Source organism: Staurois parvus, unplaced genomic scaffold (assembly GCF_062004578.1).
Source record: "Staurois parvus isolate SC_StPar_1 unplaced genomic scaffold, SC_StPar_1.0 ptg002313l, whole genome shotgun sequence".
Classification (NCBI taxonomy): domain Eukaryota; kingdom Metazoa; phylum Chordata; class Amphibia; order Anura; family Ranidae; genus Staurois; species Staurois parvus.
The window spans coordinates 56,759-71,206 of record NW_028320109.1 but is presented as its reverse complement, the minus strand read 5'-3'; the positions used below and the strand labels follow the sequence as shown (position 1 = coordinate 71,206).

Below are 14,448 nucleotides of genomic sequence, written 5' to 3'. Positions count from 1 at the left end.
TCTGCATCTCCCGGTTAGGTGTCTGGTTCACGGCTGAGGATCCTACAAGCCTCCTCTGCAGATTCTGGCGAGTATATCTGCCGTGTGTCCTCTGGCACATTCACTCAGCAAGCATCAACCTTTGTCACCGTCTCCCGCATATCTGTTGACCGTAAGTACTTTTCTAAAGTCCCCATATTTCTGCTGTAGCCTTAGTCCTGTTTTGTGGTCTGAACTCTTCTGGAGTTGCTGTTTTCAGCATGCAATGTTTTACAGCTGACTTCACCTCCTACCTTTTCAGCATCCAGTTTTGTCCCAGGATTGAGGATTGAACCATCTTCCAGCTCGGTGTCAGAAGGACAAACATTGGAGCTGAACTGTGTGGTCTCTGGACAGCCAAATGCTGCCGTAATTTGGCAAAGAACCGGGCAGCCTCTCTCACCCAACCACCAGGTAGACTTGCTGATGTTTACTTAGTGCCGATTTCCCCCTCCTTGACTAGCCGAGTCATTCAACAGCAGAGAATCTGTTCTGAAACCCTCCAACCGAAAACAATGACATTCTCTCTTCATCAGCATGGTGGGTCAGCACTCTTCCTTACAGTGTTGGCCTTCAGTTGGAATCAATTCCCTCTAAAGACTCCATTTGGTAGAATTTTCATGTTCTTCCTGTGTGTCTGTAGGTTTCCTCAACAAGATGTACCAAAATGTGGGCCAGATGTGTGGCTGTGGTGGAGCTCCTCTGGTACAGAGACTGATGGGACTGTGGGGGAGGGGACATTAGAGTGTAAGCTCCTCTGGTATAGAGACTGATGTGACTGAGGGGGAGGGGACATTAGAGTGTCAGCTCCTCTGGTACAGAGACGGAGGGGACATTAGAGTGTAAGCTCCTCTGGTACAGAAACTGATGTGACCGGCTCAGTATTTTGTGTACATCACTGTGAAATCTGTTGTGGGTTACTGAGGAGAAAGTGTAATGTATATGAATTAAGGGGTAAACGTTACCTCTCCCCCCTGACTATGCACCCCAGTGATGTGACTTCTTCCCGGTGAATGAAGTTCTTCTATGGTCCTAGGTTCTGGGTTCCCGTCTGAGAATTGTTCAGGCATCGGTAGCGGACTCTGGCGAGTACATCTGCCGAGTCACCTCTGGAGGAGTCACCCGGCAAGCCTCCATTACTGTCACCATTACGCACAGAATGGGTCCAGTCATTTGTAAGTATGGTTTACCAACATAATTGTCCAATAACTTCTCCTTATCACTGCCACAACTCATCGAACTGTCCATGTGTCCAGCCACCGGCATCACTCCAACAATCAGAGTGGAGTCTCCATCTGACTCACTGGCAGAAGGGAAGACGGTTGTTCTGAATTGCGTTGTTGAAGGTCAAGCACATCAGGAGGTCACATGGTACAGGCAGGGACAGCCTCTGTCAGCCAATCACCAGGTATGTAGAGTTTTTAGAAGACCTCCTATGGTGTGCCGTCACCCATCCAGCACTGTATTGACTGACTGTGCATGCGCTCAATGTTCTTGTTGTGCAGGCGTCCGGTTCCCGTCTGCGGATTGTCAATGCATCTCCACAGGACTCTGGAGAATACATCTGCCAGGTCAGCGGTGGCTCCGGGATCCAGGCCGCCTCTATCATGGTCACAATTGAAGGCTCTCACCATAGTGAGTATGATGGAGAACACTGTTGTGCCACGTCATGTATTTGTAGAAGGATAAGGCATGGCTGAGGGATCAATCAGACTTATTCTGGATCTTCTCCTAGATGTGGATTCTTTAGAATGTCTTTCTTTTCAGATTCTGGCCTCTCCGGAGCCATTCGCATTGAGCCGTCATCACAGACTGTGGAGGAGGGACAGAATGTAGAACTTACTTGTCTGATTAATGGATACTCTGGGCAGCCAGTGACATGGCATCGCCCAGGTGGTCGCCCTTTGCCTCCAAATCACCAGGTAAGGGTAATTAACAGGGTAACGGTAATTAACAGCAAATTGATTCCTCTCCCCGACCCCCCCCCATACAGCCAGACACACAGTATTTATCTCTCTCTTTTGGCTCAAGAACAGGCCAGTGGGGTGTCTTTTATATTCCCACAAGATTCAGTAATGGCTGAAAAATGCTTAGGACCTCTTTCTGAAGGACTGAGAGCTGCACACAGTCACTAGGGCACAGAATTTAGGTCAGTTCTCACAATGCCACAGGATCACCAGTTGCCTCCTTCCAATATCCACCAGATACTCCTCAGTGCGGGAGACACAGACTTGCAATACCACAGGACAGCTAGACACGTATCCCCCAACTTCCACCAGGTGCTCTTCAGTGAGCTCCTCAGACCACAAACAATCCCAGACCAGACTTTGGGAATAGCCCCCCCCCTCCCAGCTAAGCTACAGTTGGGACCTTTATGACCTTCAATCAGACTGCCCTAAGGGGCAACTCCTCTTGTTGGACTACATCAAGGACCCCCTCTCTCTGGCACCAGGCATCAGACTATTTATGGGCTCTCCAACCACTCACTGGACACACCTTCCCAGGGATTGGATGGTTCTCCATACATATTCAAGCTGCCCCTTTGTCTTTGTGTGAAACATTGAGCAGACTAAAGTGATCAACCACTGCTCCACTGGCTCCAACGCTAATTGCCCAGCAACATACATTAACTAGGAGGGGGGTACAAATGGTTTTAGGGCTTTCATAAGAAATAGGCTGGAAATACCGAGACGGTGGCTAGATCTGTCCCTGATGGTCGTGGGAAACCCCAATGTTATTTATTATTTTCTGACTTGTGTGTTTGTAGTATGATTAGGATTTGTTCCTCATCGCCCCCACCAAACCCTTGGCCATTCTTTTGGTGGTCTAGCTGCGTGTTATCTGTGAATGTGGTTCTCCTTGCCTCCCAACCTTGGAACCTTTATTCGCTTGTAAATTTCATTGTCATGCCCTGCTGTAACCGAAGATAACGAGTGATTCATTGATGTTGCTTTATCACATTCGCTCCATTCGAGGTATACTCGAGCCGTTGTTTCTCTAGTTGTGTTGATTGCTATGCTTCAAGCCGGGGAATGACGAGAGGCTGAGTTTTATACTCTTTATTTAAAAATTAATAAATACAATTAAAAATAAATTGGTTGAAAATAGCCCAGTGAAAAGGGGGAAAAGTCATGCAGTGAAATTTCTCGTTGAACCACATTCATTTAGTATACCCAAATGTGGACAAATCAGGTCTGGCGCAGGTTTGTTAGGCTTTGCTCCTGAGATTTCTCCATCTCCACCTTTACCAGAGCTGTGAGATTTTGTCATTGTCCTCTCCTCTAAGTACCATGACTGTTGCATCACAGGTTGCAGGGCCACGAATGAGGATTCTGAAGGCCACCCCAGCTGATTCTGGCGAGTACATTTGCCGAGTGAACACGGGATCTGGAGTCCAGGAGGCGATCATTAACGTCGTCATACAACGGATCACACAAGGTGAACCATCTCCTAATTGTCTATCGGTCCATAAAGTTCTGACATGAGGACCCCTGATCTCTGGGAGTTGGAAACTGGTGAAGGCGTGTAATCCCTGCAGTCAGGCACATCATATCCAATGTGTTCTTTACAAATGGTCGGAATGTTTGATTCATATTATCAATGTGTCCCATTCTTGGAAAAACATGGATATGTAATGGAAATAACGAGAGATGGAGAACAATGACCTCATGGCCACACAAGTCCGGCTTTGTTTGATTCCTCTCTTCCTCCACATTCCGACTTCAGACAAGAACTTCTGTGTGTCTGAGGACCACGGCCTCCTCTGTGTTCCTCAATGTCTTCACTCCTCATGACAGAACTTTACCAATATCAGCTAAAAATATGAACTAATGCAGCCAAATGGGGAACAGATGTCATGTTGGTCATGTTGTAATCCTTCTCTTCCCTTGCAGTGCCTGTAAACCCCCCATTGCCCATCCTGATTGAGAAGGTCCCAGGGACGGTCACCGAAGGTCAGACTGTTGATCTGAACTGCGTGGTTGTTGGAAATCCCGATGCTGCAGTCACCTGGATGCGTCCCGGGGCTGAGTTTGCTCCAAATCACCAGGTGAGGATGGAGAACCATCAGCTATAACCCTCCCATGAGGAGCCGTTCATAGCACAGCTATGGTGGAGAGGCTACATCTGTTTCTGGACAAAAACCTCAGATTATTATTTGTATAGTGGAAAAAAAATGGGATCATTGAGTTTCTTATTAAAGGCAGTGCAAGGAACCATTCTGATGCTGAAATGTAATCATAGGACCAGTACTAAAATATAAAGAAAATTGCAATACACCTCCAGATGGTGCCATTTGATGTCTTATTGTGATACTGAGATATCTTCAGATGTAGGGCCAGATCACACTGGTGCTTTGCCTTAACGTATGCATGTTGAATGTGCGTTATCATGCGTTTTTATGTGGGCTGCGTTATGACGCCCATTTATTTGTAATGCCTGCAATGCATGTAAAATGGTGCATGCAACAAGGCAATGCACACATCGGTCATACCTGTGCACTCTGGTGCCTTACAATGGGCTGCCATTGGGTGCCACTGGGGTGCCACGGGTTACCACAATGCAGTGCAGTACACGTGTTGTCATGGCATGAACAATGCAGACAAAAGTGTATTTCATAGTACATCATCGCAATACACCAGTGAGAAGCAGCCCTTAGTGTTTGGGGCCCGGTCACAAACTGATACTAGTTTTGAAAATGGTGACTAACCTTTGCTGGTCTTTTGGCTCCTATTTAAGAGGCCAATAAACGTTTTGTTTCAACTTTAGATTTCCGGTTCCCATTTGCGCATTCATCAAGCCTCTAATGCGGATTCTGGAGAGTACGTCTGCCACTACAGTAGCGGCTCCGGGGTCCTAAAAGCCTCTATTATCATTTCTGTCCATCAGGGAGTCCAAACGTCTTATCGTGAGTCAACTTTTGAATTCTCGTTCAGCACGCATCAATTGCGCTTCATGGGCTGTCTGGTGTCACAAACCTTTTGTATTTTCCAGGTCTGGAGACTCCGGTCATCTCCATTAACCCCCACACTGCCACAGTACTCCAAGGGGAAAATGCCACCTTTAAATGCCAAATCCACAAAGGAGCTCAACCAATCCGCGTGACATGGAAAATGGGAAACAATCAGCCACTCCAAGGTATTGTCTTTCTTATACAGGGAATATTAGTCTCTTGGACAGGACAGGTGATGTTGTCTAGCATGTTTTTTATGAGGATGAAAAGGATTGAGTATGGATCTAGATCCCAATACTGGAATAACTAATGTGACTTGGTAGAGGTCTTGGAACCTCTAGATGGATTGAAGCAGATTGGGGTCCCAAGGAAAGGAGGAGCTTTGGTTCCCCTTCTCCCATGGATTGAGAATGAGGTCTTAGAACAGAAATGGTTTAGGGCAGATTGGGGTCTCAGGTAATGAGGAAGTGATGCCCCCCTCCTCCCTTGGATTGATAATGGGGTCTTAGAACAGAAATGGATTAGGGCAGATTGGGGTCCCAGGTAATGAAGCACTGTGGCCTCCCTCCTCCCTTGGATTGATAATGGGGTCTTAGAACAGAAATGGATTAGGGCAGATTGGGGTCTCAGGTAATGGAGCAGTGTGCCCCCCTCCTCCCTTGGATTGATAATGGGGTTTTAGAACAGAAATGGATTAGGGTCTCAGGTAATGAAGCAGTGTTGCCCCCCTCCTCCCTTGGATTGGGAATGAGGTCTTAGAACAGAAATGGTTTAGGGCAGATTTGGGTCCCAGGTAATGAGGAAGTGATGCCCCCCTCCTCCCTTGGATTGATAATGGGGTTTTAGAACAGAAATGGATTAGGGTCCCAGATGATAATGAAGCAGTGATGCCCCCCTCCTCCCTTGGTTTGAGAATGAGGTCTTAGAACAGAAATGGATTAGGGCAGATTGGGGACCCAAGTAATGAAGCAGCGTGGCCCCCCTGCCTCCCTTGGATTGACAGTGATAAGGATTTGCATTGTTTGTACCGGCATGGCCTATCAGGCACCAACTGCTTGAGGTACCATATATCCTCCCTTGTGAAGAGACAGGCAGGTGCACAACTTTGATCAAATGCCCTATCTCCATGGTTTTGGAACATGGAGGTTGTACCTGGGGCCCCTGATCACACACCTGGCTCTGGGCTCCTGCCTAGGTTGCCTTGTGGATTTGGGATTTTCCTGCTCTGCTTATATCAGCTTCTGCACCAAAGTATCTTACAGTCTCCACTGACGTCTCTTGTAGTTTTGAATGGAAGTTGATTATCTTCTTGTATGTTTTTGAGTGAAAACTGAAGCTGCCACAAGAAAACCATCCAAGAACAATGTCCATGTAGAGCAGATCCCTGCTGAGACCAGAACTCAGGACTTTGCTAGTCCACAGCTGTAAGCTCCAAACTACAGTTCTGACTTTGTTTTCTTTCTCTGAAGATAATGTCCACATCAGCTCCAATGGCACTGTGATTACCGTTGTCAGTGCGCGCCACAAGAACCAAGGTTCTTACCGCTGTATGGCTTCCAACCCCTACGGGGCAGTGGACAGTGCTGTGACACTGGTGGTGAAAGGTAAGTGCCCACGATCACCTATGCCAGCTGTCTTATCGTAATTTATATTACGGGACATTTACAATGATGGCGGGAAATGGAGTAGCAAGTTTAGTTTGATGCTGTTTTGAAGGAAACGGGTGGGAGCTCCGTTCTGGAGGACCATGAATAGAGCTAAGGTGACCCATCAGCGTGCCGATCCCCTGGTCAGCAGTCAGTTTGTAATCATTGCGTGTGGTAGAAACATACAGATCCCAGTCATCATACATTGATATACACTTCCCAACTTTACAATTATGACTTTATGTGACAGAAATGTGGGTGGACAAAGCCTAGAGTTCTGCGATGTTCTAGATCAGGGGTCTCCAAAATGTATGTACAAAGGGCCAGTTTACTGGTCTTCAGACTTTAGGGGGGCTGTACTGTGGACATCGGGATCAGTGGGAGCAAACAATGCCCCATTATTGGTGCTAATGAGAGGAACTGTGCCCCATTGTTGTGTCATTGGGGAATCGTGCTCCATCACTGGTAGGAATTGTGCCCCGTCATTGGGAGGAATTGCGCCTTCATTGGTGTTATTGGGTGGAACTGTGCTGCATCGTTGGTGTCATTGGGAGGAATTGTGCCCCATCATTGGCGTCATTGGGAGGAATTGCGCCCCATCATTGGTGTCATTGGGTGGAACTGTGCCGCATCGTTGGTGTCATTGGGCGGAATTGTGCCCCATCATTGGCGTCATTAGGAGGAATTGCACCCCTTCATTGGTGTCAATTTGGGGAAATTATGCCCCATTGTTGGTGTTAGTGGATGAAATGGTGCTCCAAGAGCCAGATAAAAGCAAGCAAAGGGCCGCATCTGGCCCCTGGACCACAGTTTGGAGACCACTGTTCTAGATGTAGGCTTCAGTATGCTTCTCATTCTCCCATAAACTCTATATTGCCTCCTGAAATGTAAGTGAACTACAAGGGGCAGCAAACATCAGCTCTGTGAGGGTCAAGCCTCATGAACATAATCGTTATAAGAGAAGAACATTTTGGTGAATCATGCTGAAATGACACATTTGCTCTCTATGAACAAACTCACCTTTTCATTCTTCTGGTTTTTGTACCATAGGACGCCCCACGGTCTCTGTGCTCCCACCAGGACCCGTCACAGTGCATGTTGGCGACACAATCAGCTTAGAATGTAATGGAATGGGAGACCCCAGGCCAGTGGTCAGTTGGCAGCGTACCGGATCAGGAAAGATCATCAGACAGCATAACCACGCCCCCCTGGATAGCCATGCCATCTTACAGGTTAGAGCCCCCGCCTACATTAGTGATACATCCTGGTCTATTGTGGTCAGAGATGTCGGAGTATCATTGACCTTAGGTTCCTCTGTACTCTCGTCACTTTGATCATCTTGGGACGTGAACTACACCATGTACAGGAAGATCTGACCCCTATTCTGTGCTAATGAAATCACTACTTTGACTTCTTACGTGAAACCGTTTTTGTTTTTTTTTGCATTTTTACTTTATTGAAGCATTAATGTTCTACAAAATGTTCAGGATTTGGTTCATTGTATATCTATATATGTTTCCTATTGGTGAGAGAAAGGATTCCTCATGATTTATTGACTGTTGCAGATTCCATCAGCAAAGGCTGAAGATGCAGGATCGTACACCTGTACTGGACGCAACCCAGACGGTACCGCACAAGTCCACGTGGTGGTCCAGGTGGAAAGCAAAGTGGTGAAACCTGGAGCTGCAGTAGCCACAGCAGACCAGGCAGTCCATGTGGTACTGGCCGGGGAAACTGCCACCCTCAGGTGCTCTGGCACAGGTGAGCAGTCTGGGCCGTGTCTATAGTATCAGCTCATTACTTGGCAGGGTTTTTCTTTGGGAACTTTGTTTTCTTCCAGCCTATAATACTGGAACAGAAATCCTTATTTCACTTCTCTTCCTCTGGAGTTTATGGCTGAATGTTGGAGGTTGGCTGCCTCAGAGAAAGGTGCAACTTACCTCTGAATCTTCAGTGTGCTGTTCTCTTGGTCACTATCCTGGGCCTGGCCTCTCATCATACCAGGCACCATGCACTGTCCCACAGTCTCTGAAGGTTCTTGATGCCACTGACATGGATCAGAATCTCCACTTTTGTTCCTCAGGCTATAACTGGAATCTGGTTCTATCCCCCGTTTAGTTGCATTTTAATTATTCTTCTTTCCCTTTACTTTGTTCTACAGGAAACCCAACTCCAACCATCACATGGTCCAAACTTCGAGCTCCTCTTCCCTGGCAGCATCAGGTGGTCAACAATACTCTGATCATCCCCCGGGTGGCCCAGCAGGACTCTGGACAGTACATCTGCAATGCTTCCAATACTGAAGGACACTCGGAGATCTTTGTCACACTGGATGTAGAGAGTAAGTGTTAGGTTGCAGAGAACGTCCTTCAGAAACCCCTTAGAGATACCTCTATTGTAAAATCCTTAGTGAAAATGTTCCTGTTATCATTACTAATGTACAATGTATGCCTTGTTCTGCCTCAGATCCTCCATACACAACCACTCTTCCTGATGAGCTGACCGTGGCTGTTGGAGAAGCCATCCGGTTACAGTGCCTGGCACACGGCACACCTCCACTCAAATACCAGTGGACCAAAGTGAATGGATCTCTCCCAGGCTCCGCTTCCATACAAGATGGAGTGCTGCACATTGGTCAGGCAGCACCCGGAGATGCTGGTACCTACCTCTGTGGGGCCAGCAATAAAGTGGGCAGGAGTGAGGCCACCGCCCAAGTCAGTGTTCTGGGTAAGCCAACATATGGCGGTGTCATTGTCCAGCTTCAGAAGGCTCATGTGACCTTTCACTGAACATTCCTATCCTTCTTTGCAGCATCATTTTCTGTACGGGTTTCACCTCAGATAGACACAAAGGCAATTGGTGCTTCAGCAGAATTTACCTGTAATGTGATTGGAGACCCAAGAGCCAGGATCCGTTGGATTAAAGAAGGAGGGGCGCTCCCATCCAATCACAGTGTTCAGGGTGCTGTGCTCAGGTGAGTATTCCTTCTGTGCTCAACAAATGTCCTTTCCCTGACAGTTACCCAGCACTATTGTACTAAAGAGAAACTCCAAACGTAGAATCCATTGCACATTTCACCTTCGTTTCTTGTCCAAATATTGAAATATATATATATATATATCCAAATATATTGAGGTAGACCAGGCCATTGGACGTGTGGAATTCTTTTACAATTAGTTCTGGATGGTAGGCTTCCACATACTGTAATCAATCGATTATTCCCAGCGTGGTAATAAGATATGCTGAACGTCAAGTATGTCTTTAGATGTGCTGCATTCTGGGTAAGTATCTCATCAAACATGAAACTTCCAGTGTACAGGGGCAGGGCGATAAGACTTCTATACAGCAGGCAGGTTCTCTTGACACAGTCCATCTTGTCACTCCAGTTTGGAAAGTGACGCAAAGGTGTTCATTGTAGTTCCGGGGCTGTGGAGGCAAGAGTGGAGACTGAATGGTGTACGTTGTAAAACTTTTGCTGCTTTTGTTCTCTGCAGGATTTTCAACTTGGAACGTGGCAATGAAGGTGTCTACACCTGCAAAGCAAACAGCCGCTTTGGTCAATCTCAGGATAGTGTCAAACTGGTCGTCCAAGGTGTGTATACAAAATATGGAGCAATGTGTGCTGCCATATGTCCCTCAATGCCACAAGGTTTTGGCCTGGGTATGACGGAGTCAGGGGTATTCTAACACAACTGGAGAACTGTCCTAGCCAAGGTTATAGACCCAAAGGACATTAGATGTTATCCAACCCAGCTGAGGTTATAGACCAGAAGAACATTAGATGTTATCCAACCCAGCTGAGGTTATAGGCCAGAAGAACATTAGATGTTATCCAACCCAGCTGAGGTTATAGACCAGAAGAACATTAGATGTTATCCAACCCAGCTGAGGTTATAGGCCAGAAGAACATTAGATGTTATCCAACCCAGCTGAAGTTATAGACCCAAAGGACATTAGATGTTATCCAACCCAGCTGAAGTTATAGACCAGAAGAACATTAGATGTTATCCAACCCAACTGAGGTTATAGACCAGAAGAACATTAGATGTTATCCAACTCAGCTGAGGTTATAGACCAGAAGAACATTAGATGTTATCCAACTCAGCTGAGGTTATAGACCAGAAGAACATTAGATGTTATCCAACTCAGCTGAGGTTATAGACCAGAAGAACATTAGATGTTATCCAACTCAGCTGAGGTTATAGACCAGAAGGACATTAGATGTTATCCAACCCAAAGAACATTAGATGTTATCTCTACCAGCTGAGATTATAGACCCAAAGAACATTAGATGTTATCCAACCCAGCTGAAGTTATAGACCCAAAGGACATTAGATGTTATCCAACCCAGCTGAAGTTATAGACCAGAAGAACATTAGATGTTATCCAACCCAGCTGAGGTTATAGACCAGAAGAACATTAGATGTTATCCAACTCAGCTGAAGTTATAGACCAGAAGAACATTAGATGTTATCCAACTCAGCTGAGGTTATAGACCAGAAGGACATTAGATGTTATCCAACCCAAAGAACATTAGATGTTATCTCTACCAGCTGAGATTATAGACCCAAAGAACATTAGATGTTATCTCTACCAGCTGAGGGTATAGACCAGAAGAACATTAGATGTTATCCAACCCAGCTGAGGTTATAGACCAGAAGAACATTAGATGTTATCCAACCCAGCTGAGGGTATAGACCAGAAGAACATTAGATGTTATCCAACCCAGCTGAGGGTATAGACCAGAAGAACATTAGATGTTATCCAACCCAGCTGAGGGTATAGACCAGAAGAATATTAGATGTTATCTCTACCAGCCATGGTTATAGACCTGAAAAATGTTAAATGTCATCTGCTCCAGCCAAGGTTGTAGCCAAAAAGGACATTAGATGTGTCAGTTTGCCTGCAGTTTCCTGCTTGTGAAATTCTCACCTGCTTGTTGAAGTGGTTCTGCTGGACCTGTGGTTCTGTTCACATGTGCTGTTGGCTTCTTTGCTCACCTATGGGCGTTGCCTGCTCTACTTTGGATTTATATCCCTTACCCTTCTATAATTTCTTGGGTCACCTCCCGGTCTGTTTCTCTGTATATACACATGCTCAGTGCAGCCCACGTTGCCTGAGCAACTTCCTAGTTTTTCTGTGCTCCTGGGTTGCCTTGTATTACTTGTATTCTGTGTCTGACCTCCCGTGTACCAACCCTGGATTCCGCTGCTGTTTTTGCTTGCCTGCTCCCCACCCTGACTTTGGCTCATTTTCTAGAACCTCTGTCTCCTGCCATCTGTACTCTGCATTCGTGAGTGGTCTCTGCATCGTCAGCTGTGCACACCTGGGGGCTAAAACCTGGTTCCAGTTTGCAGCAAGTCCATCCCCACCATCAGGGGCCCTGGTGAAGAAGCAGGCTGGGGCTTAGACTTTGTGCCCTGGGGAACCCCCGAGCTGGCTATCTTCAAGAACTCACTACTAGGGAAACCTGACAAAATGTTTTCTGACCCAGCTGAGGTTATGGGCCAGAAGAACATTAGCTGTTATCTCTTCAAGCTGAGGTTAGGCCCAATTCATATTTCTAAACGGGGAGGTTAACGATTACATGGGGGAGACCCAGCAGGGGATCCTAGTACACTCCTGAAGGCAGCAGCCCCAGTGAAGGCAATAGAAGTATGAGAGCTCCCACAACTAATTGTGGCCCCTTGCATGTAGTCACTCATGGAGCAATTACCTGCTAATAATCGGCCTTGGACGCAGACTATCCAGCAATTACATGCTAGCTGCGGGAGCTGTCAACCTCCTATTGCTTCAATGGGGCTGCTGCCCGCAGCTAGTCCTTGGGAACCCCCGCTTGATCATTAACCTCCCCAATCCCAAATGTGAATGGGGCCTTATAAGTCAGAACCAGGGCCAGAAGAACATTCGATGGTTTCCTCTCAATCTCTCCATATCTGAAACACCTCTTTGGCTGGACGGACACGTTCAGCCGGCATTAACATGCTGTAAATTCTTTTTGTCCTTCTTTATGGAAACAATATTTGGAGACTTTATTGAAGTTTCTTGTGACCAGCTGGAAATGTCCGAATATGTTTGTGTCTTCCAGCTCTGCCCAAAGTCAGAATCAACATTCGCACTTCCGTGCAGACTGTGCTGGCTGGGAACTCCGTGGAGTTTGAATGTTTGGCAATCGGAGACCCGCAAGCCAAGGTGACGTGGAGCAAGGTTGGCAGCCGGTTGCCGGCAGATGTGGTCATAAGTGGCGGTATGCTGAAGATTGACCAGGTGAAGCAGTCAGACGCTGGGCAGTACCGCTGTACGGCCACCAATGAAGTGGGAGAGGTGCAGTCCCATGTCATCCTCCATGTGCAGTGTAAGTGGTCCCTAACCCAATCTTCAGTGTTGTATTTATCTTTCCGAATTCATTAAAACAAATCTCTGTTCCGCCTCCAGCCGTGCCACAAATCGCCGCCCAGCCGGAGATGAAAGAAATCACCACCGGGTCGATCGCTGTGTTCCCATGTCTGGCCTCTGGTTTTCCTGTCCCTGCAATAACATGGACCAAGGTATGTGCTTGTGATTCCAACCAGATCAAACTTGGGCTCAGACAGCATGGTCTAGATTAGGAGGACATCCAGAACGTGTTCATAGTCGCAGCAGTTGTATGTTCTTACATCTGCACTTCTTCCACCATTGCTGTTCTGGGGGACACCATCACTGTCATGTCCTTGCTTGACTGGTGTAAGATCTCCAACATTCAGAAGAAGTGAATGCCAAGGACAGCAAAAGTGGACAGAACTGTTACTGGAACACAATCTGTTGGGCCTTGCCAAGGTCCAAGTCCTTCCTGGCTCCTAGCGATGATAGAAGAGTAATGCCACTGACCTTCCCTCCAGCTGGAAGGAGACCTCCCCACCAACGCTCGCATCGAGAACAACATCCTGACTATCCATAATGTGAAGCCAGAGGATGCCGGAACATACGTGTGCACAGCGGCCAATCGTCAGGGCAGAGTCACGGCGTTCTCCATGCTGAAGGTTCGAGGTGAGGTCTTCTTAATGCGCCATTTTGTGTGTTCGGCCATAGCGCTGTTCTTCTAGCTCAGATTTTAGTTTTGGGTGGAAATAATTGTGAATTATATTTGTAAATGTGATGAATTTTCAGAGAGGGTTGTACCGTATTTCACCGGCCGGCCCCAGTCTTACCTCAAACTGCCGAGTATAAAAGACGCTCACAAGAAGTTCGACATCAAGATTACTTTCCGACCCGACGCTGCTGATGGTAAGAGGAATTGTTTATGTACGTATGTCAGAAGTGTGGAAGGTCCAAGAAATGTGCCTTAGATCTGCTGTCATCCTCTGATCACATGTCCAAATCCCACATCCATCAATATACGGCCTTCACCTGACACATGCTGCTGTGCTTTATCTTGTTGCTGCTTGCTGTGCGTCATGTCGTGTTCAAGTGATTATAAAAGCCAAATCCTCCAGCCAGCCTCTCTCATTATTCTTCTGTTCTTTTCTGATCGTTCCTCTCCTCTGTCCGCTGTGCCTCTCCAGCTCTTATATTTTACTCCGGTAAGTGCTCTCTGCATGACTGACCTCCAATGTCTGCGGCATCGTCCGATGTGACCTCTTTACCCCCCCCATACTGACTGACCTCCAATGTCTGCGGCATCGTCCGATGTGACCTCTATACCTCCCCCCCCCATACTGACTGACCTCCAATGTATGCGGCATCGTCCAATGTGACCTATATACCTCCCCCCCCCCCATACTGACTGACCTCCAATGTATGCGGCATCGTCCGATGTGACCTCTTTACCCCCCCCCCCCATACTGACTGACCTCC

At 47.0% G+C, this 14,448-nt stretch overlaps 1 protein-coding gene across 1 annotated transcript in view; it reads left to right on the top strand.

Annotated features, from left to right (window-relative positions):
• The window catches only part of HSPG2 (heparan sulfate proteoglycan 2), a 111,572-nt gene that overhangs the window by 77,092 nt on the left and 20,032 nt on the right, over window positions 1-14,448 (top strand). The window contains 22 exon segments of the mRNA XM_089665739.1: window positions 19-151; window positions 281-432; window positions 1,055-1,193; window positions 1,275-1,426; window positions 1,524-1,653; window positions 1,786-1,940; window positions 3,327-3,456; window positions 3,912-4,066; window positions 4,786-4,924; window positions 5,011-5,154; window positions 6,439-6,573; window positions 7,666-7,847; window positions 8,181-8,376; window positions 8,777-8,956; window positions 9,082-9,342; window positions 9,427-9,589; window positions 10,110-10,207; window positions 12,704-12,970; window positions 13,051-13,163; window positions 13,494-13,641; window positions 13,762-13,878; window positions 14,157-14,174. Of these exon segments, the coding sequence (XP_089521865.1) occupies window positions 19-151; window positions 281-432; window positions 1,055-1,193; window positions 1,275-1,426; window positions 1,524-1,653; window positions 1,786-1,940; window positions 3,327-3,456; window positions 3,912-4,066; window positions 4,786-4,924; window positions 5,011-5,154; window positions 6,439-6,573; window positions 7,666-7,847; window positions 8,181-8,376; window positions 8,777-8,956; window positions 9,082-9,342; window positions 9,427-9,589; window positions 10,110-10,207; window positions 12,704-12,970; window positions 13,051-13,163; window positions 13,494-13,641; window positions 13,762-13,878; window positions 14,157-14,174 (3,307 nt within the window).